The sequence below is a fragment of the Callithrix jacchus genome, chromosome 20 (assembly GCF_049354715.1).
Source record: "Callithrix jacchus isolate 240 chromosome 20, calJac240_pri, whole genome shotgun sequence".
Taxonomy (NCBI): domain Eukaryota; kingdom Metazoa; phylum Chordata; class Mammalia; order Primates; family Cebidae; genus Callithrix; species Callithrix jacchus.
The window spans coordinates 31,606,734-31,629,303 of NC_133521.1; the positions used below are offsets into that span (position 1 = coordinate 31,606,734).

General features: G+C 45.7%; 2 protein-coding genes across 26 annotated transcripts in view; one reads left to right on the forward strand and one right to left on the reverse strand.

The window, feature by feature from the left end:
• Positions 1 to 10,254, reverse strand: part of LOC103789493 (ATP-dependent RNA helicase DDX19B) — a 37,471-nt gene extending 27,217 nt beyond the window's left edge. For 8 of the 24 annotated variants that reach the window (XM_078357732.1, XM_078357729.1, XM_054248703.2 and 5 more), the window contains exon 1: positions 4,678 to 4,842. Coding sequence is in view for 14 of the 24 variants with exons in the window: in XM_035282219.3 (XP_035138110.1) it covers positions 4,678 to 4,734 (57 nt within the window). In the remaining 10 variants the exon portion in view is untranslated. Of the gene's footprint in view, positions 1 to 1,922; positions 2,031 to 4,677; positions 4,843 to 9,428; positions 9,480 to 10,138 lie in introns of those variants that run through there. The other 16 variants (XR_013530169.1, XR_013530168.1, XM_078357722.1 and 13 more) reach the window with 4 other exon arrangements.
• Positions 10,255 to 14,131: 3,877 nt separating this feature from the next.
• Positions 14,132 to 22,570, forward strand: part of AARS1 (alanyl-tRNA synthetase 1) — a 31,693-nt gene continuing 23,254 nt past the window's right edge. Inside the window, exons 1-2 of one of the 2 annotated variants that reach the window (XM_002761142.6) lie at positions 14,132 to 14,245; positions 20,808 to 20,972. In XM_002761142.6, coding sequence (XP_002761188.2) covers positions 20,829 to 20,972 — 144 coding nt within the window. In that variant the 5' untranslated portion in view covers positions 14,132 to 14,245; positions 20,808 to 20,828. The remainder of the gene's footprint in view (positions 14,246 to 20,807; positions 20,973 to 22,570) is intronic. The other variant, XM_008986198.5, reaches the window with a different exon arrangement.

Consider the following 22,570-nt stretch of genomic DNA (forward strand, 5'->3'; position numbering starts at 1 on the left):
GGTTACAGAGCAAGACCCTGTCTCAAAAATAAAAAAAAAAAAAAAAAAGAACTTCTATCCAGAATATATAGAGAACCTTCCCAACTAAAAACAAAAACAATCCTACTTTATTTTTTTATTTTACAATCCTACTTTAAAAATGGGCAAAAGATTTGAAAAACCACTTCAACGAAGTTACATAGATGGCAAATAAGCACATGAAAAGATTTTCAACATCATTAGTCATTAGGGAGATATGTAAGTTAAAACCACGATGAGGCACCATCATGTACCTATTAGAATGAAGGAAACTGACAATACTGTGCAGGGAAGCATGTGGGGCAGTTGAAGCTCTCATCCACGGCTATTGGGAATGCAAAATGGTATACTCTGGAAAACAGTTTTGCATATAATTTATAAAGTTACACACCACATAACCCAGTAAATCCTACTCTTCAGTACTGACTGTACCCAAGAGAAATGCAAACATATGTCCATACAAAAATCTGTACCTTAATTTATAGAGTAGCTTTCTTCATAATTGTCTCAGACCAAAAAATACCCAAGAGGCCATCAACAGAAGAATAAGCAAACTGTGTGTATCCACAATGGAATTCTACTCAGCAGTAAAAAGCAAAAGACTATGATACATGCAATTTGGTTGAATTCCAAATCCATACTACTAAGTGGAAGCAGCCAGACTTTTCAAAAGGTTACATATGATATGATTCCATTTTATGACATCTTGGAAAAGGCAAAACTATAATGACAGAAAACATATCAGCAGTTGCCAGAGAAGGGTGAAAAGTGGGAGCGAACTATAAGAAGTTGTAGTTCTTTGTAGAGATGATTTATGTGTTAACTGTGGTGGTGGTTACAGCACTGTATGCTTTTGTCAAAATATATGCAACTGTTAACTAACAAAGTTTAATTTTACTCTATCTAAATTATACCTCCATAAGCCTGACTTTTTAAAAATTAAAGGGCTGGCTGGGCACAGTGCCTCATGCCTGTAATTCTAGCACTTTGGGAGGCCAAGGCGGGTCAATCACTTGAGGTCAGGAGTTTGAGACCAGCCTGGCCAACATGGTTAAACCCCGTTTCTACTGAAAATACAAAAATTAGCCGGGCATGGTGGCTCATGCCTGTAATCCCAGCTACTCGGGAGGCTGAAGCAGGAGAATCACTTGAACTCAAGAGGCAGAGTTTGCAGTGAGCCAAGATCAAGCCTTTGCACTCCAGCCTGGAGGACAAGAGTGAAACTTCATCCCTCCCCCCACACAAAAAAAATTAAAGGGCCAATCCAACAGATCCAACATTCATCTAATAAGAGTTCTGGGAAGAAAGGGGAGTACTAAACACTGGGGTCTATTGGGGGGAAAAGGGGAGGGCCAGCGGGAGGGGGAGGTGGGGAGGGATAGCCTGGGGAGAAATGCCAAATGCGGGTGAAGGGGAGAAGGAAAGCAAAGCACACTGCCATGTGTGTACCTACGCAACTGTCTTGCATGCTCTGCTCATGTACCCCAAAACCTAAAATCCAATAAAAAATTAAAAAAAAAAAAAAAAAAAAAAGAGTTCTGGGAAAAGCCATGTAGTGGTATGCACCAGGAGTCCCAGCTACTAGGGAGGCTGAAGCAGGAGGATCCCTTGAGCCCAGGAGTTCAAGGTTGTAGTACACTATGATTGTGCCTGTGAATAGCTACTGCACTCCAGACTGGGCAACACAGAGAGATCCTGTCTTTTTTTTTTTTTTTTTTTTTGAGACAGAGTTTCGCTCTTGTTACCCAGGCTGGAGTGCAATGGGGTGATCTCAGCTCACCACAACCTCCGCCTCCTGGGTTCAGGCAATTCTCTTGCCTCAGCCTCCTGAGTAGCTGGGATTACAGGCATGCGCCACCATGCCCAGTTAATTTTTTGTATTTTTAGTAGAGACGGGGTTTTACCTTGTTGACCAGGATGGTCTTGATCTCTTGACCTTGTGATCCACCTGCCTCGGCCTCCCAAAGTGCTGGGATTACAAGCTTGAGCCACTGTGCCCAGCGAGATCCCGTCTTAAAAAAAAGAGAGAGAGAGAGAGAGAGCTCTAGAAAAGAGGGAATTAAGAAAAAACAAAAGAAAAGAAATCGACAATGAAATTACTCAAGGAAAGTTCTCATAACTTAAGAATAAGAGTTTTTCAGATTGAAAGTACTCACACCCAGAGGTCAGTAATATGGATGAAAATACACCCATACCAAGACACATCACCATGAATTTTCTGAATATGTAAGACAAACAGAAGATTCTCCAAACTTAGAAAGGGGAAAACAAGTCATATCAAGAATCAGGATGGTCTCAAACATTGCAACAACAAATACAGAAATCTAGAAGGCAATGGAACAATACTTTTAAAATTAGGCAAGAAAATAATTTTCAACCTACAACTCTATACCCAGCTAAACTATTATCCAAATTACAGGGCAAAATAAGATTTTTTTAAGACATGCAATATTCTTCAGGTAATTTACTTCCCATACACCGCCAGAAAGCTGACAGATGGCTGCACTAAAATAAGTAATAAATCAAGAGAGATGAAGAGTGGGGGTACAGAAAGGAAGGGATCCAAGAGAATCAAAAGACAAGAGAAAGGAAGAAGGAATCTGCAAAATGAGGTTGAAGGGAAATTTGCTCTGTTCCCCTCTATCCTTCAGTATGAACTGTGCTCTAAAGACAAGAGTAACTAGTCCAATTTGAAGCAGACCTAAAAGGCCTGGGAGAAATAGAATTGATAGAATATTTGATGAGTCTAAGCATCCTGAGTTCAAACTTAGACAACTGGAAGAGAGTTTGGGGTTGAATTGATAACTAAGAAAAAAAAAAAAAAAAGCAAAAACATAAGGCAATTAAGAATTCCAAGTAGCCTGGCATGGTGGCTCATGCCTGTAATCCCAGCACTTTGGGAGGCTAAGGCAGGTGGATCATGAGGTCAGGATTTTGAGACCAGCCTAGCCAACATGGCAAAACCCTGTCTCTACTAAAAATACAAAAATTAATTGGGCATGGTGGCAGCTGTCTGTAATCCCAGCTACTTGTGAGGCTGAGGCAGGAGAATTGCTTGAACCGGGACCTGGGAAGTGGAGGTTGCAGTGAGACGAGATCACACCACTGTACCACAGCCTGGGCTACAGAGTGAGACTCTGAAAAAAAAAATTCCGAGTAAAATAAATACTATAGAAAAGTAAAAGTCCAGGCGACATGGCTCATGCATGTAATCCCAACACTAGGAGGCTGAGGTCAGAGCTTGGCTTGAGCCCAGGAGGTCGAGACCAACCTGGGTAATATAGTGAGACCTCATCTTCACAAAAAATTAAAAAGTTATCTGCACATGGTGGCACATCCTTGTAGTCCTGGCTACTCAGGATGCTGAAGTGGGAGGATCACTTGAGCCTGGGAGGCCAAGGTTTTAGTTAGCAAAAAATTGTGCTAATACATTCCAGCCTGGGTGACAAAGCGAGATGCTCTCTCAAACAATACATACGAAGAGAGAAAAAAAAAAAGACCAGGCATGGTGGCTTACACCTGGAATTCCAGTACTTTGGGAGCCTGAGGTACATGGATCACTTGCACCCAGGAGGTCAAGCCCAGCCTGGGCAACATGGCAAGCCCCCATCTCTACCAAAAAAAAAAAAAAAAAAAGAAAATACAAAAATTAGGCATAGTGGTACATGCCTGCAGTCCCAGTTACACAGGAGGCTGAGGTGGGAAGATGGCTTGAGCCCAGGAGGCAGAGATTGCAGTGAGCCAAGATCACTCCAATGCACCCCAGCCTAGGCAACAGAGTGTGACCCTGTCTCCAAAAATAAGGAGTTGCCTCTGGGGAGGAAAAATAATGGCAGGAACCATTGTTTTTAAAATCAGTTGACCTTTAAACGATGTGTATATACAACTTACTTTTTAATCAGCTATAAAAAATAAAAGACAAAGTTCTTACTCTTGAGGAAGTCATAGAAATAAGCACTAACAGAAGTAGGTTCAAAGCCTACTAAAATTTAAAATGTTTCCTTGGGAGAAATTAATTCTATGCAGTAGTGTTTAATATATATCTTGCTTACCATGTGTCATGCCCAGAAAAAAGAACAAAGTGAAGCGGCTGAGAAAAGGATTTGCTGACTGCCAGACCTACTGGGTCCATCATTCATCACTGTGCAAGCACACAACTATGAGCAAAGGCATGGTCCCTGAGCCAAAGAAGCTCTGAATGCAGAGGTGGAGAATGACACCTAAAACGGCTATTACAAACCAGGGCAGCCTGGAGCAGTGGCTCGGCCTGTAATCCCCATGCTTTGAAAGGCCGAGGCAGGAAGATTGCTTGAGGCCAGGAGTTCCAGACCAGCCTGGGCAACCTAGCAAGATCGTGTTTTATTTCAATTAAAAGCAAACAAACAAAACACAATCTAGGGTGATGAGTGTAAACTATGATCATTCCTGGTTCCAGGAAGACTGACAGGCGGCTGACCACTTTAGCGACATGGAGCACTCACCTGCACTTAGGTAACGTGGAGGCGGCTGCAGAAACAAAGTCAGCTCGGGGTCCGGGCTCCAGCCTATCCTCCCACCACCCCATCCTGGCTCTAATCAACCTAGGAAGCATCCTTCCCCAGGGATCAAATACCCAGCCAGAACTAGTCCCTTGATCCTTTCAGGCTGAAGCCAACTCACCGACTCAGCCGCCGCTTCCTGCTCGTCCACCGCCAGGGCCCATGAGTCAGTGGCCATGGTCCCGGGCACGGGTGGGACGCTCGGGCTGGCGGATTCGAGGGATGGCACGGTGTGCTGATGAGAGGTTTCAGGGGTTCACGGCAGGCTCTGCTCCAGCCCCACTACAAGGCTCCAGACCGGAAGCGGCGCGCAACAGTGACGTCGGAGGCCGCTCCTGTTTGGCCACCCCTTTCCCACTTTACGCTGTTGATCTGTCACCTTCAGACTCATACCCCTCAACTGCGGGCAGGGCAGGCTTTCCTATTGAGCTGAGATAGTTATCCTAAAATGCCTAACCTCTGGTCAACTTGGCTCTCTAACCAAAGAACAAAATCAGATTCCCGCCCAACACAGTGGCAGAGAAGGCACTACAGATTAAATATATCAAAACAGAAAACCATTACCATTACCACTAGTCACCAAAACGCAAAACAAGCAGAGAGCTATTTCCCTGATTTTCACATAATTTAAAATGTCCAGGTGTTGGCAGTCAGCCCTGTCAAACAAGCCATTTGGTTAAAAGCCTGTCCCACTGACAATGTAGCAATACCACTTACAGGAATTTAGTTTTGAAAATACTCAAGGAAGGTGCCAGGGCAGTGTTCCAGTGGAGCATCAGAGACAAGAAAGAGCAAGGAGGGCTGTGGAACTGAAAAGACACAGCTCCTGGGAGAATCGACAAGAGCCAGGGATGAAAAGGGCCAAGCAGAGCAGTCTAAGGAGTAAGTGCATGACTTTTCCAGTTAGCTGGCCTGTTAGAATCTCAGCTCACCCGAGTTGACCATGATGCAGTCTTATGCATGTAACAAAATTGCACCTGCATTCATAAATTGGTATCCTGAGAAGAGGAACTGCAATTCTCCTATGTAAGGGTTGTATAATCGGGAGCATGTTAAAAAGGAAGAAAACAGCCAGGCGTGGTGGCTCGTGCATGCAATCCCAGAACTTTTTGAGGCTGAGGTGGAAGCATCACTTGAGCCCAGTAGGTCAAGGCTGCAGTGAGCCATGATAGTACCACTGCACTCTAGCCTGGATGACAGAGCGAAACCCTGTCTCCAAAAAATAAAAGATTAAATTAAAATAGCAAAATTATTAAATAGAGCTAGGTGTGGTTGTTCACACCTGTAATCTCATTACTTGGGTGGGTTTTTTTGTTTATTTGGGTTTTTTTTTTCAGACATAGTCTTGCTCTTTTGCCAGTCTGTAGTGCAGTGGCTCAATCTCAGCTCACTGCAACCTCCATGTCCCAGATTCAAGCAATTCTCCTGCCTCACCCTCCCAAGTAGATGGGATTACAAGTGTGTGCCACCACGTCCAGATAATTTTTGTATTTTTAGTAGAGACAGGGTTTCACCATGTTGGCTAGGATGGTCTCGATCTCCTGACCCATGAGTCAGTGGCCATGGTCCCGGACACGGGTGGGATGCCCACCTCGGCCTTCCAAAGTGCTGGGATTACAGATGTGAGCCACGGCATCCAGCCTCATTTTGTTGTTTTAAGATAGAACCAAGTCTTGCTATGTTGTCCAGGCTTGTCTTGAACTCTTGGGTTCACCCACCTCCACCTCTCAAAGTGCCAGGATTGATTGGCCAGGCACAGTGGCTCATATGTGTAATCCCAGCTCTTTGGGAGGTGGAGGTGGGAGGAGTGCTTGAGTCCAGGAATTTAAAAACAATCTGGTCAACATAGCAAGGGTTTTTTCCTACACAAGAAAAATTTAAAAATTAGCCAGGTGTGGTGGCGCATGCCTGTAGTTCCAGCTACTTGGGAGGCTTAAGTGGGAGGATCATTTGAGACCAGGAGGCTGAGGCTGCACTTAGCAGTGTTTGTGCCACTGCTCTCCAGCCTGGGCAAGAGTGAGAATCTGCCTCATAAACAAACAAATAAATAGGAAAATATGTCCTGGGCTTTTAGTAGACGTAAAATAAGAATTAAGTGAAACAATTGCTTTCTCCTAACTAGAATCAAACAAGGTTCTCTTCCCTCGTTACTTCCCTAGAAACTACACATTTTCCTACAATCTGAAAAAAATATATCCCAACCTCTTTCATTTTGCCCATATTACACAACAATAAGTTAATTTCAAGCCATGAACCTGGGCACAGTGGCTCACACCAGTAATTACAGCACTTTGGGAGGCTGAGGCGGGTGGATCACCTGAGGTCAGGAGTTCGAGACAGGCTTGGCCAACATGGTGAAGCCCCATCTCTACTAAAATATAAAAATGAGCCAGGTGTGGTGGCGCATACCTGTAATCCCAGCTATTCGGAGACCAGCTTGGCCAGCAGGATAAAACCCCACCTCTACTAAAAATATAGAAATTCGCAGGGCATGGTAGTGCACACCTGTAATCCCAGCTACTCGAGAAGCTGAGGCAGGATAATCACTTGAACTCTGGAGGCAGAGGTTGCAGTGAGATGAGATCGCACCATTACACTCCAGCCTGGGCAACAAGAATGAAACTCTGTTTAAAAATAAAATAAATAGACCAGGCGCGGTGGCTCATGTCTGTAATTCTGGCACTTTAGGAGGCCGAGGTGGGCAAATCATGAGGTCAGGAGATCGAGACCAACCTAGCCAACATGGTAAAGCACCATCTTGGCCGGGCATGGTGGCTCACGCCTGTAATCCAAGCACTTTGGAGGCCAAGGCGGACGGATCACCTGAGGTCGGGAGTTCAAGACCAGCCTGACTAACATGGTGAAATCCCATCTTAAAAAAAAAAGAAAATAAAAATATAAATAAACAAAAAAACCTGCCATCTTTACTAAAAATACAAAAAATTGCCGGGTGTGGTCATGCACACCTGTAGGCCCAGCTACTTGGGAAGCTGAGGCAAGAGAATCTCTTGAACCTGGGAGGCAGAGGTTGCAGTGAGCCGAGATTGCACCACTGCACTCCAGCCAAGCGAATGAGCTAGACTTCATCTATAAATAAATACAAAAAAAAAATTAAGCTATGGTGGATTATCTGTGGAATTTTATCTGTAGTGTAGGAGTAAAAATGTTGTGAAAAAGGGTAAAGCAGTTCCAGAGAACACTCTACTTGCTCTGATTCTTTTTTCCTGCGTGCTCACAGGGTTAACTGCAGAAGAGGTTTTTGGCTTTTTTTTGCTTGTTTTTGAGACAGTCTCACTCTGTTGCCCAGGCTGGAGAGCAGTGGCACAATTTTGGCTCACTACAATCTCCGCCTCCTGAGTTCAAGGGATTCTCCTGCCTCAGCCTCCCAAGTAGCTATGATTAGAGATGTGTGCCACCACACCTGCCTATTTTGTATTTTTAGTAGAGTTGGGGTTTCACCATGTTGGCCAGGCTGGTCTCAAACTCCTGATCTCAAGAGATCCACCCACCTTGGCCTCCCAAAGTGCTGGGATTATAGGTGTGAGCCACCGCACCTGGCCATGTTTTTTGTTTTTGACACATGAGGATGTGCTAAAAAGAAAAAGGCAAACATGACCTGGGTAGCCATGACCTACATCTCATCAATTCAGAAGCAACCCTAGGGATATTTTGCCAGATAAATTATATTTATTGTTTTACAGGGCTAGAGGTTAATGAAGTTTGCAAAACATTTTAATGAGGTCAAAAATTACATCACCCAAGGTGCAGGACCATATATAGTAGGTTCACTTGTGCAAAGCAAACAGGAACGCCCACCCCAAAAAGTCCCCAAACTCCCATATATGCTTCTATGCACTAGAGAAAATACCTAAGAAGACAGGAGCAGTAGCCTGTGTCTGCAGTCTCCTGAAGCTGAGGTCTGGAGGATCGCCTGAGCTCAGGAATTCAAAGCCAGCCTGGGCAACATAGTGAAACCATCCCCTCTCTTTTTAAAGAAAAAACTGTGGCTGGGTGTGGTGGCTCAAGCCTGTATCTCAGCACTTTGGGAGGCCGAGGGGGTGGATCACGAGGTCAGGAGTTCAAGACCTGCCTGGCCAAGATGGTGAAACCCCATCTCTACTAAAAATACAAAAATTAGCCAGGTGTAATGGCAGACACCTGTAATCTCAGCTACTCAAAAGGCTGAGGCAGAGAACTGCTTGAATCCAGGAGGCAGAGGTTGCAGTGATCCGAGATCACACCACTGCCCACCACCCTGGGTGACAGAGAGAGACGCCATCTCAAAAAAAAAAAAAAATGCATAAGATACAGGCAAAACTGATGTGGCTGCCCCTGGTAAGGCACTCTAGAAGGGTGAGGGTGGATTGAGTACACTTTATGCTCTGAAATTATTTTCCATATGCATGTTACTTATTTATTTATTTTATTTATTATTATTTTTTCTTAGATGGAGTTTCGCTCTCCTTACCCAGGCTGGAGTGCAATGGCGCGACCTTGGCTCACCGTAACCTCCGCCTCCTGGGTTCAGGCAATTCTCCTGCCTCAGCCTCCTGAGTAGCTGGGATTACAGGCATGCGCCACCATGCCTAGCTAATTTTTTGTATTTTTTTAAGTAGAGACGGGTTTCACCATGTTGACCAGGATGGTCTCGATCTCTTGACCTTGTGATCCACCTGCCTCGGCCTCCCAAAGTGCTGGGATTACAGGCATGAGCCACCGTGCCCAGCCTTACTTTTTTCTTTTTTTAAAATTAGAGGCAGGGTCTTGCAATGCTGCCCAGGCTTGAGTTCAATGGCTATTCACAGGCACAATTACAGCATACACCATATCCTTGAACTTGTGGGCTTAAGAGGTACTCCTGCCTCTGCTTACCAAGTAGCTGGGACTCCAGATGTGTGTATTTGTGCTTGGCTCCATGTTTCCCTTTTAAAAATGTATTTCAGAAAAATAAGAAGGGGAATAATATAATAAATACTTAGATTCCTACCTCAAAGCTTAAATAAAATTACTAAGGTTTAATTGACAACCTCTGTGTACTCATCCCACAAAGACAGCAGCTATCCTAAATTTGGTGTTTATCCTTCCTGTACATGCGTTTAGCATGTGTTTTTTCTTCTATTAAATAAATATGCAAGCTTGGGCAAATAGGGAGACCCGGGAGAGGGGGAGAGGGAGGGGGAGGGGGAGGGGGAGGGAGAGGGAGGAAAGGGAGAGGGAGAGGGAGGAGGGGGAGGAGGGAAGAGAGGGGGAGGGGGGAGGGGGAGAGGGAGACACGAACTCCAGCTAAGAAGGAACCTAGTTTCCAAAGTGGGTGTGAAGAGAAGACTGTTCGGGAGTAAGAGCATCTGGACTTGAATTCAGCGTCCTGCATTTACTCCCACGTGAGCCTAGGCAGTCTTAGTTTCCCCCGAAATCACAGGAAGTACCCACTGTACAGTTGGAGGATTCTAGATCACAAGGCTAAGACCTTGGACCGAAGCCTCGATAAATAGTATTATGATTCCTCTCCCCAGGAGTAGGGGCAAGGAAGACACCTAAATTTGGGGGGAAAGGGTCTGGCTTTTACCCTCGCAGATACTCACATCGCCCACAGGCAGGGTGATGGGACACTGCCTGCAGCCCCGGCCACCGCGACTCAGCATGGCGGTTACGCTCCATCAACCGCCACTCTTGGGCCTGTCCAAGACGGAGCTCCACTGGCTGAGGCCTGGAAATCCTGTGAGCCAATCAGCTGAGGGGACGGGACAGAGCTCGGGCATGCGCCCCAGGGACCCTCGGGACCAAAGACCATCGCAAGCATTTGGCAGAGGGCTTAGCTTTCTGCTCAATGTCTGGCTTCCTGGTGAGACTGGGAATTCCATGTTGTCAGGGCAGTGCCTGCCTTCCTTAATCTTGATCTTCAGTGACTAACACATAGTGGTCATTTTGGTGAATGATGAGACATTAGCATCTCCCAGATAGGTCAAACTTTTTAAAATTTTTGCATCTGAACAAATAGGTGCAGATACACATCCTCTAATCTAGACCCTTGGTATTCCAAGCGTAATCTCTCAGCAGCATAGAAAGCACCTGAAGCCTGTTAAAAATGCAGGATCTCAGGCCCTACCCCAGACCTATTCAATTTAGCGGCATTGTGATTCCTACAGCGTTTTATGGTCTGAAAAGTACATTAGGCCAAATAATAATAATAATATGCTCAATTGAAATGTTCCTTTAGAGGCCCTTAAAAATTCAGCCATCCCCATTTGACTTAGCACCGAGTAAGTGAGCATTGTAAGCCCATTTTACAGATGCTAAAAGTAGCTAAGATGCCTTGGGAGAGTTAAGAGTCTACAGCTGCATCCATCCAAAGCTATGTTCGTTGTAGTTTTTTCATTTGTTTCTGTTTCTTCCTTTTTTTTTTAGTCGAGATAGCATCTCATTCTGTCACCTAGGCTGGAGTACAGTGGCACGATCATGGCTCACTGCAGCCTCTACTTCCCTGGCTCAAGCGATCCTCCCACCTCAGCCTCCTGAATAGCTGGGACTACAGATGCATGCCACCACGCACAGCTAATTTTTGTACTTTTTTGTAGAGATTGAGTTTCGCCATGTTTCTTAGGCTAGTCTCAAACTCCTGGGATCAAGCCATCCACCCACCTCAGACTCCCAAAGTGTGGCAATTAAAGGCATAAGCCATCATGCCTATTTCTGTTTGTTGTTGTTTTTAAGCTGAGGTTTCACTCTGCTGCCCAGGCTGGAGTGTAGTGGTGCCATCACAGCTGTTGTATTATCTTGAGTCCTTTTGTTATCTTTCTCATGCCCCAAAATGAAGTTCAACAAATGCTCTACTGGAGAGCAAGTCATGTGCATATTGCTCACTTCCACCTACAGGCCTATTTGCTTAGCCTAGAATAAATCAAGAACTTTCCAGTAGTTTCCTAAAATATATAATTTGCACATTGCACTAAGCTTTCTTTCTACCATGTAGTTGACATCTACAAGAGAAAAATATCACAGAAAAATATCATTGGATAATTATAGAAGAATGAGATTTTTGGGCCTCAATTACAATTCCCCTCTTTCTCTCTTTCTCTCTATCTTTTAAAGAGACAAGGGGGTTGGGCGCAGTGGCTTGCGTCTGTAATCCCAGCACTTTGGGAGGTGAGGCAGGCAGATCACCTGAGGTCAGGAGTTCAAGACCAGCCTGGCCAACATGGTGAAATGCCGTCTATACTAAAAAAAAAAAAAAACAAAAAAAACAAATTAGCTGGGCATGGTGGCAGGTGCCTGTAATCCCAGCTACTCAGGAGGCTGACAGGAGAACTGCTTGAACCCAGGATGTGAAGATTGCAGTGAGCTGAGATTGTGCCATTGCACTCCAGCCTGGGCAACAAGAGCAAAACTCTGTCTCAAAGAAAGAAAAAAGAGACAAGGGCCTTGCTTTGTTGCCCAGGCTGGAGTGCAGTCGTGAGATCATAACTCACTGTAGCCTTCAGCTTCCGGGTTCCAAGCGATTCTTCTGTCTCAGCCTCCTGAGTAGCTGGGACTACAGGTGAATGCCACTAGCTTATTAAAAAGATTTTTTTTTTGTACAGTCTCACTATGTTGCCTAGATTAGTTTCAAACTCTTGGCCTCAACTGAACCTCCTGCCTTGGCCTCCCAAAGTATCTCTGTGCTGGCCTACAATCTCTCTTAATGGAGAATAAAAAATCTTTTACATTTTTTATAAGTATTTTATTAGTGAAGGTACTATCCTAGTAGCAACAGCTCTGGTAGCAGAACTAAATTACTGAGATTACAACCTGGATTATTTTATTTTGAAAGTACAATTTGTACATACCTTTCAGCTATTTCAATTGTGGTAGCATAGTAGTCTAATTTCCCAGATTGTTCAGGCTAAATATATGCTATTTAGGGCACTGTGGATCAGAATAAACACTTGTGTCACCTGGTTTTCCCCTCAGCTGCATTACTTAACCTCTCTCTGCCTTATTTCAATCTGTTAAAAGCAGAGAGTAATAGTAACTCATTATAAGGTTGTGATGATTAAAAGCCTAGATTGATGCCTGATGTATACTAAGTGCTCAACAAATGTTAGATTTGATGATTACTATTAGTGAGTTGCTGTGAACTGGGAAGTTATTCATGTTTTTACTGGCTTTTGGGCTTGACCTTCTTTTTGTATAGGATGGTCTTTTACATAAAAAGTAATATTTTTCTGCAGCATCTGTAACTGAGTTATGATCAGCAGCACAATTGATTACCCGTGTATTTGGATATATCAGATGATGTAGGTAATAGTGTAGTGATTAAGAGCATGGGCTTTGGAGTTAAATAGACACAGGTTTGGATCCTGTCTCTGCAACTTACTATTGGGTGTGAACTTGCGCGAGGTAATTTCCTATTTGTAAAAAGGGGACTCCAGCTGACTTCATACACAGTTTAAAAATCAAACTGTTTCAAAATCAAAATACAGTGGCTCATGCCTGTAATGCCAGCACTTTGGGAGGCCAAGTTGGGCAGATCACGAAATCAGGAGTTTGAGACTAGCCTGACCAACATGGTGAACCCCCATGTCTACTAAAAATACAAAAATTAGCTGGGTGTGGTGGCATGTGCCTGTATCCCAGGCTACTCAGGAGGCTGAGGCAGGAGAATCGCTTGAACCCAGGAGGCAGAGGTTGCAGTGAGCTGAGATCACCCCACTGCACTCCAGACTGGGCCACATTGTGAGACTGTGTCTTAAAAAAAAAGTAAATAAAATAAGCATGTGAAATGTTTGATACAATGCCTCATATATAAATATACATATTTTTTGAGACAGGGTCTTGCTCTGTCACCCAAGGGAATGAAGTGTCACAATCACGGCTCACTGCAGCCTCGACTTCCTGGGCTCAAGTGATCCTCCCACCTCAACCTCCCAAGTACCTGGGACTACAAGCATGGGCCACTATGCCTAGGTATAGGGTCTCACTACGTTGACCACCCTGGTCTCAGGCGATCCTCTCATCTTGGCCTCCCAGTGTTGCAATTACAGGCGTGAGCCACTGCACCTGGTGTGTGTGTGTGTGTATCCACCCTTCTTCCCCTAGGCCTATAAATATAAACTATTTTTTTCAAAGGCAAATCAAGGACCAGATGCGGATCCAATTGTACCTCAACTACTCAAATTATTTCTTCCATACCAAATTCAAGGTCTGCCCAGGACAAGTATAACCTTGGGCACAATGTCAGAATCTTTAAGGGCTGTGTATCATACACCAAGTAAAATAAACAGAACTACACTAAGATCTGTGACCTCTACGACTCCCCTTGTTAACTATGCCATTTGTGGTATTGTGACTTCACCTCGGGAAACCAAAAAGTGGACCTCCAGAAAACAGTGTCTAACTCGATCACGTGACGCACCCCAATCCCATCTTTTCTCGCGATTGCATCAGCCAATTTAGAGCCGCCTTCCTAGGAACCCACTAATGAGCGGATTCGTCCTCGGTTTGACTGACATGTATATTGACCAATAATATCTCATGAGGTAAGGCGCGGCGGGGCGCTCTCCATCGGCGCGATCTAATTGGACACGGTGGAGCGGGTTGCGACTGGTGTTGGTCTGGGGCCGGTCCAGTCCTGCGCGTCTGCGGGAGCAGGTAGAGCGGGCGTTTGCACGGGGACTGTGAGGGAGGAATTGGGGACGACGACCCTAGGAGAGGTAGGCGGTCCTGGGAGAGCTCTGCGGTCTAGGAGAGTGGCTGGGCCCGGGGCTTCGGGGGAAAGTTCGGCAGCAGCGGTGGCCCCTGGGCGAGGTCCCGCGTGGCCTGGAGAAGCCCAGCCTGGGCTGGAGCGGGAACTGGACAGTGTGGCCCTGCGTTCGCCCACGGGGGCGCTGAGGGTGTCACGGCCTCGGGTGGATTTGCTGAGCACCAAGTCCTTGAGGGGGTCACGGTTGTCATCCTGAGGTTTTACCTCCTTTGGTTTTAATCTCCTGGCGGGGGTGGGGGGGCACGGGAGGAAGGATGGGTCAGCTGGGTGCAGTCCCGCTGTGAGCCAGCCATTCCTTCATTTCTTAAAATTAACAGCTGATGCCGGTCCAGGCCCACCTAGACCGTCATCTTCAGTTCTGTAAAACAGTTTGTATTTCTCGGTGTGCGTTGACGCATGTGAGTTAATTCCTAGCTTGCTGTTAAAGGATTAGTATACCTGGTCACGAAATATGTATTTAGCAACCCCTATTAGATGCTGAGGATGTGCTGTAATATCCCAGGGCTGGGCGCTGTGGCTCACGCCTTAAGCCCAGACCTTTGGGTGTGCCGAGGCGGGCGGATCTCCTGAGGTCAGGAGTTCGAGATTAGCCTGGCCAACATGGTGAAACCCCGTATCTACTAAAAATACAAAAAGCCGAATGTGGCGGCGCGCGCCTGTAATCTCAGCTACTCGGGAGGCTGAGGCAAGAGAATCTCTCTAACCTGGGAGGCAAAGGTTGCAGTGAGCCGAGATCGTCCAACCTGGGCAACAGAGCAAGACTCCCTTTCGAGAAAAAAAAAAAAAAAAAAAAAAAGCCCAGAACAGTCGTTGCTTCTGTGATCGAACTGACAGTGTGATGGGTGCACATTTAATAAACCATGAAGTGCATGTGGAAATTGCAAAGGGAAACACTTGAGACTGTGAGACAGTAAAGTAAGGAAAGTCTTATCAAGAAGGGGAAGGTTTTCCTAAATCAGTGTCTTTGCGTTTGTTTTGTTTGAGTCAGGGTCTCTCCCTAGGTTGGAGTGTTTTGATGTGACTGTAGCTCACTACAGCCTCAAACTTGTGCTCAAGCGACCCTTTGGACTCAGCTTCCCAAGTAGCTTGATCTGCAGGCGCTTACCACCACACCTGGCTAATTAAAAAAAAAAAGAAAAAGAAAAAGAAAATCATTGATCTCCCAGGCTCAGGTGTTCCCATGTTGCCCAGGCTGGTCTTCAAGCAACCCTCCTGCCTCAGCCTCCCAAAGTGCTGGGATTTACAGGCATCAGCCACTGTGCCCAGCAAATAAATTTCTTTGGAATTGATACATGAAAAATGAGAAATTTATGAGGAAAAGGGAAAGGAGTGAGGCAGACAGCTTACCTGGCACACGAAGAGCGTGTTAAAAGGTCCTGTGGCAGCCCAGTGCAGTGACTCATGCCTGTAATCCCAGAACTTTGGGAGGTGGAGATGAGCCCAGGAATTTGAGACCAACTGATCTCTACAAAAAAAAAACCAGGAAAATTAGCCAGTCGTGATGGTGATCACCTGTGGACCCAGCTCCTTGAGGGGCTGAGGTGGGAGGACCACCTGAGCCGAGGAGGCATAGGTTGCGGTGAGTCGTAATCGTGCCACTGCACTCCATCCTGGGGGACCAGAGTGAGACCCTGTCTCAACCAAAAAAAAAAAAACGCTTTTGTTGAGACAGAGTTTCACTCTGGTTCCCCAGGCTGGAGTGCAGTGGCACGATTACGACTCACCGCAACCTCCGCCTCCCAGGTTCAAGTGATTATCCTGCCTCAGTCTTCCAAGTAGCTGGGATTATAGGCACCTGCCACCACACCTGGCTCTCTTTTATTTTTTATTTTATTTTATTTTATTTTTTTGTATTTTTAGTAGAGAGGGGGTTTCACTATGTTGGCCAAGCTGGTCTCTAACACCTGACCTCAGGTGATACACCTGTGTTGGCCTCCCAAAGTGCTAGGATTACAGGTGTGAGCCACTGCGCCTGGCAGAATAAAAATTTTTTTAAATATGAAAAATTTGCCAGGTGTGGTGGCACATGCCTGTAGTCCCAGCTACTTTGGCGGCTGAGGTGGGAGGAACACCTGAGCCTGGAAGGCCAAGTGATGTGCACCATTGCCTGTGCTCTGGCCTGGGTGACAGAGAGGGAGACTGGCGTGGCTGGAGTCACAGCGTGATTCAAGGCCCCCAAGACCATTACAGCTTCTATTAAGTGAAACCTGAAGTTCTGCCTTTGTGCTACCTCTTTATCCCATACAGCCTTCCGGTGAACAAATGAATGAGTTTATGTTGAGTAATCATATTTATTTATTTTTAAAAAATTTTTAACTGGTCAATTCCCTTGCAATTATATTGAATTTATACTGAATAAATTTAGATTGAATAAATAAATGGGGGTAAATAAATGCTTGTGGGGACACAGCTTTTAATAGTTCCAGCCTTTGTAGGCTCATAGTTAATATATTCAGTCCTTTTACACAATGCTGCAGTTAATTCTGTATATGATGGTCTTCCCAGGAAGGACATAGGCTCTCATTCAGTTTGATTCTTGGCTCATAGTGTGCATTTATTATGGTGAATGAGTAAGCAAAAATGGGAAATTCATATGTTCTTTGGGAAGTAGCTGCTTATTTACCTGTGGAGCCCATTTAGAGGAGGAGCAATGAACTTGCTGAAACTTGCTGCAAAGTCAGAATTACTGTAAATTCATTTTTGTCACCATCGTGAAGATTCATGGGTAGCCCAGCCTGGGCGACAGAGAGAGAGACCCAGTCTCTAGACAAAAATAGAAAAAATTAGCTCAGCATGGTGGCGTGCACCTGTAGCCCCAGCCACTTGGGAGGCACAGAGGTGGGAGGATCACTTGAGCCAGAGAGGTGGAGTCTGCAGTGAGCCAAGATCGTGCCACTGCACTCAGCCTGGGTGACAGAGCAAGACCCTGTCTCCAAAAAACTAAAAAATTCATTGAGAGCCATGATGAGGGATGAGGAAGAATGTGGGGTCACAATATTTCTTTTATTCATTTATTTATTTTTTGAGTCGGAGTCTCACTTGGTTGCCAGGTTGGAGTGCAGTGGCCCAGTCTCAGTTCACTGCAACCTCTGCCTCCTGGGTTCAAGCTATTCTCCTGCCTCAGCCTCCAATTAGCTAGGACTACAGGTGCATGCTACCATGCCCAGCTAATTTTCGTATTTTTAGTAGAGATGAGGTTTTACCATTTTGGCCAGGATGGTCTTAATCTCCTGCACTTGTGATCCACCTGCCTTAGCCTCCCAAAGGGCTGGTATTACAGGTGTGAGCTGCTGCACCCAGCCATATGTGACATTTCCAAAAACTCCAGCTTTGACTCTGATTGTGGACACCAAGTCCCATCTGAGACTCTCAGCCAGCTCCTTGCTTTATCTATGGTTGCACTATCTTTTTGTCCAAAGGGGTTTTGTTTACATAAGGAATTCATTTGTGAATAAATCAATTGTAATTGTGGTTAAACATAAAACTGAGAGTCAGGATCTCCTGTTCACTTTATACCTCTCTTTTTTTTTTTTTTTTTTCCTGACATGGAGTCTTGCTCTGTTGCCCAGGCTAGAGTGCAGTGGCATGATTTTGGCTCACTGCAGCCTCCGCCTCCCAGGTTCAAGTGGTTCTCCCACCTCAGCCTCCTGGTGGCTGAGATTACAGGTGCCTGTCACCATGCCCAGCTCATTTTTGTATTTTTAGTAGAGACAGGGTTATACCATGGTTGGCCAGGCTGCGCTTAACCTCCCGACCTCGGGTGATCCGCCCACCTAGGCTTCCCAAAGTACTGAGATTATAGGCGTGAGCCACTATGCTCAACCTGTACATGTCTATTGTGTCTTCCCCATAAAAAAAACTTTGGTTGGGCATGGTGGCTCATGCCTGTAATCCCAAAACCTTGGGTGGTTGAAACCAGGAGTTTGAGACCCCTTAGCAAGACCCCTATAACAAAAAGAGACATTAGCTGGTCATGGAAGCTTATGCCTGTAATCCCAGCACTTTGAGAGACTCAGGCCGGCGGATCACCTGAGGTCAGGAGTTCAAGAGCAGCCTGGCCAACATGTGAAACAGCGTCACTATTAAAAATACAAAAATTAGCTGGGTGTAGTGGCACATAACCTGGACTCCAAGTTACCCAGGAGTCAAGATTGCAAATGAGCTGAGATTGTGCCTCTGCCCTCCAGCCTGGGCAACAGAATGAGACTCCATCTCAAAAAATAAAAAATAAAAATTAACTGGTCATGGTGTTGTGTACCTGTAGTTCCAGTTACTCAGGAGGCTGAGGTAGGAGGATCACTTGAACCTAGGAGTTTGAGACTGTAGTGAGCTGTGATCGTCCCACTGCATTCCAGCCTGGACAGAGCCAGAAAAAAGAAAACTTTCAGCTAAGCAACTTAAAAGTAGTGTTATCCATTCTGTTCCTTTAAGGTTTTCCATTTTACAGATTGTTTCCAAATATACAGTATAGCTTTTGATCCTCACAGCATCTTAGTTGAGTAGACAGGGTAGATACTGCTTTTTTTTTTTTTTTTTTTTTTTTTGAGGCAGAGTCTCACTCTGTTACTCAGGCCGGAGTGCAGTGGCACAGTCTTGGCTCACTGCATCCTCTGCCTCCCAGCTTCAAGCAATTCTTCTGCCTCAGCCTCCTGAGTATCTGGGACTACAGGCATATGCCACCATGCCCACCTAATTTTTTGTGTGTTTTTAGTAGAGACGGGGTTTTACCACCTTGGTCAGGCTGGTCTCGAACTCCTGACCTCATGATCTGCCTGCCTTGGCCTCCCAAAGTGTTGGGATTACAGGTGTGAGCCACTGTGCCCAGCCTAGATACTGCTCTTTTACAGAAAAGGAACTAAGCCCAGACCAAAGTGAATTAAGGTTACAGTTGGGTCTAGAATTCCAGAGACTTTTTGATTATATGGTGAGTGAGATAGTTCTCATTTTTCTAGACACACGGCACTCTACAGCACTACAGCACAATGTCAGTGATCAGCACTCTAACCAAAGCCTGTTCCTTCTCTCCAACCTACTTCTCAGGAAAGTTGTAATATCTGTGAAACAGCTGTTTTTTTGTTTTTGTTTTTTGGCACAAGGTCTCACTCTGTCCCATAGGCCGGAGTGTAGTGGTACAGTCACAGCTCACTGCAACCTCACTCTTACCAGGCTCAATCCTCCCACCTTAGCCTCCAAAGTATCTGGGACTATAGGTATGCACCACCATGCCTGGCTAAGTTTTTTACATTTGTACAAAGTTTTGCTGTGTTACTCAGGGTGGTCTCAAACTCCTGGGCTCAGGCAGTCCTCCTTCCTTAGCCTCCCAGAGTGCTGGGATTACAGGCGTGAGCCACTACGCCCAACCTTTGAAAGAGCTTTGAAAGTCTAAGATTGTTTCCCTCTCCACTGATTTTCTTGTTCTTTCACTTTCAGTAAGCTGTGCCTCCAAAGTGGGGCTACAGCATCCCCACTCCCTAGTAATCTAGTGACTGGAAGGCAGCTGTTCGCCTTTAGGGTTTTTGGGGCACATAGGCTACATAGAAGTAGGTACATTTCGGCTGGGTGCCGTGGCTCACGCCTGTAATCCCAGCACTTTGGGAGGCTGAGGTGGGTGGATCACGAGGTCAAGAGATCCAGACCATTCTGCTCAACATGGTGAAACCCCGTCTCTACTAAAAAATATACAAAAAATTAGCTGGGCATGCTGGCGCGTGCCTGTAATCCCAGCTACTCAGGAGGCTGAGGCAGGAGAATTGCCAGAACCCAGGAGGCAGAGGTTGCAGTGAGCCGAGATCGCGCCATTGCACTCCAGCCTGGGTAACAAGAGCGAAACTCCATCTCAAAAAAAAAAAAAGAAGTAGGTACATTTCTACTGTGTATACGTGGTCCCTTGTACAGATAGGCCCATCCCCAGGACCACTGCTGCTGCCGGCAGCCTCGCCAATACATCAGGCCAAACCTAGAGACCCTGACTTTGGGAATAATGGAACTTTGCAGTTGTAGGCTTATAAATTACCACAGAGTTGAAGGGTTCTTTAGAGATGATCTCGTATGAACCCCTCCTTTTGTTGGTGAAGGGACTCCCTCAAAACTTAGAGCTAGAACTGGAACCCTGGTCTCTTGAGCCTCTCTCCCTTTTTCCCCAGTTGTACTAAAGTGAGGGTCTTTGTCCCCTTTTATCCTAATGCCTGGTCTAGGGCCTGGCACAGAGCAAATGCCTGATACATATTTGTTTAACGAATGAACATTCAGCATTGCTGTGCTTGGTGTGCTGGTGTGTTGAACTCTCAAGGTTGGCATGGGAAGGAAGAACGAATGGGGCTGCTGTCTGCTGTTGCTGTGGTGTTGCTTTGTTGATGAGTTTAGCCTTGGACATTACAACATAGAGGTTTTAGGATCAAAGAGCTCACCTAAGTCCTGCTTTGACTTGGCTTGAGAAGCTGGGAGTCTTGTGTAATGCCTACTTTGACTTTCAGTTCTCCTAATTTTCCCTCATTTTTTTTTTCATTGATTAGTTCTTTGGGGTGACTTTCAAGATGGACTCGACTCTAACAGCAAGTGAAATCCGGCAGCGATTTATAGAGTTCTTCAAGAGGAATGAGCACACCTATGTTCACTCATCTGCTACCATCCCTTTGGATGACCCCACTCTGCTCTTTGCCAATGCAGGCATGAACCAGGTAAGGGTTTTTCCTTTTTTCTTGGCTGTTTGTTCACATAAGAGGCAGCAGAGCAGAGATAACAGTACAGCCCTGGGGTCAGACCGATTCCAGTTCTGTCACCCCCTGTGTGATCTTGTAGAACTTTATGTTGTGGGCCTCAGTTATTTTGTCTGCAAAATGAGGAATAATGCCTGCCTATAGGTTGCAATGAGATGCGAATAAGGTAATGGATACAAAATGTTTTAACATGGTATTTAGCCCATAGTAGGTACTCAGACATTTACTGTCATTATTTTAGAGAGAAGAAGGTCTCACTCTGTCACCCTGGCTGGAGTGCAGTGGCATGATCCTAGCATGCTGTAGCTTCAGACTCCTGGGCTTGAGTGATCCTCATGCTTTAGCCTCCCAAGTAGCTAGGACTATAGGCATGTGCTACCATGCCAACTTTTTAAAGTATTTTATTTATTTATTTATTTTGAAACGGAGTTTCGCTCTTGTTACCCAGGCTGGAGTGCAATGGCATGATCTCAGCTCACTCTACCTCCTGGGTTCAGGCAATTCTCCTGCCTCAGCCTCCTGAGTAGCTGGGATTACAGGGATGCGCCACTGTGCCCAGCTAATTTTTTTTTGTATTCTTTTTGTATTTTTTTTTTTTTTTTTGAGACGGAGTTTCGCTCTCGTTACCCAGGCTGGAGTGCAATGGCGCGATCTCGGCTCACCGCAACCTCCGCCTCCTGGGTTCAGGCAATTCTCCTGCCTCAGCCTCCTGAGTAGCTGGGATTACAGGCATGTGCCACTGTGCCCAGCTAATTTTTTGTACTTTTAGTATAGACGGGGTTTCACCATGTTGACCAGGATGGTCTCGATCTCTCGTGATCCACCCGCCTCAGCCTCCCAAAGTGCTGGGATTACAGGCTTGAGCCACTGCGCCCGGCCTTTTTTGTATTTTTAATAGAGATGGGGTTTCACCATGTTGACCAGGATGGTCTCGATCTCTTGACCTCGTAATCCACCTGCCTCGGCCTCCCAAAGTGCTGGGATTACAGGCGTGAGCCACCGCGCCCAGCTTATTTATTGTTTTGAGACAGAATTGCACTCTGTCGCCCAGACTGGAGTGCAGTGTCGCAATCTTGGCTCACTGCAATCTCCGCCTCCCGAGTTCAAGCAATTCTCCTGCCTGAGCCTCCTAAGTAGCTGGAACTACAGGCGTGTGCCACCACACCTGGCTAAGTTTTGTATTTTTAGTATACATGGGATTTCACCATTTTGGCCAAGCTGATCTTAAGGTGACCCACCTGCCTCAGGCTCTCAAAGTGCTGGGAGCAGGCGTGAGCCACCTTGCCTGACCTAAATTATTTTTTTATTTATATGCGGAGATGGAGTCTCACCAAGTTGTTCAGGCTGATCTTGAACTCCTAGCCTCAAGTAATCCTCCTGCTTTTGCTCCCCAAAGTGCTACAATTACAGGTGTGAGCCACCATGTCCAGCCCACCTAACCCCTTTTTTGACCACCAGTACCATTCTGGATCCATTGATAAAGAAAATTTATTAGTATGGTTTATTTGGGAAGGTTGAATTAAAAATATATTTGAGGCTGGGCGCAGCAGCTCACACCT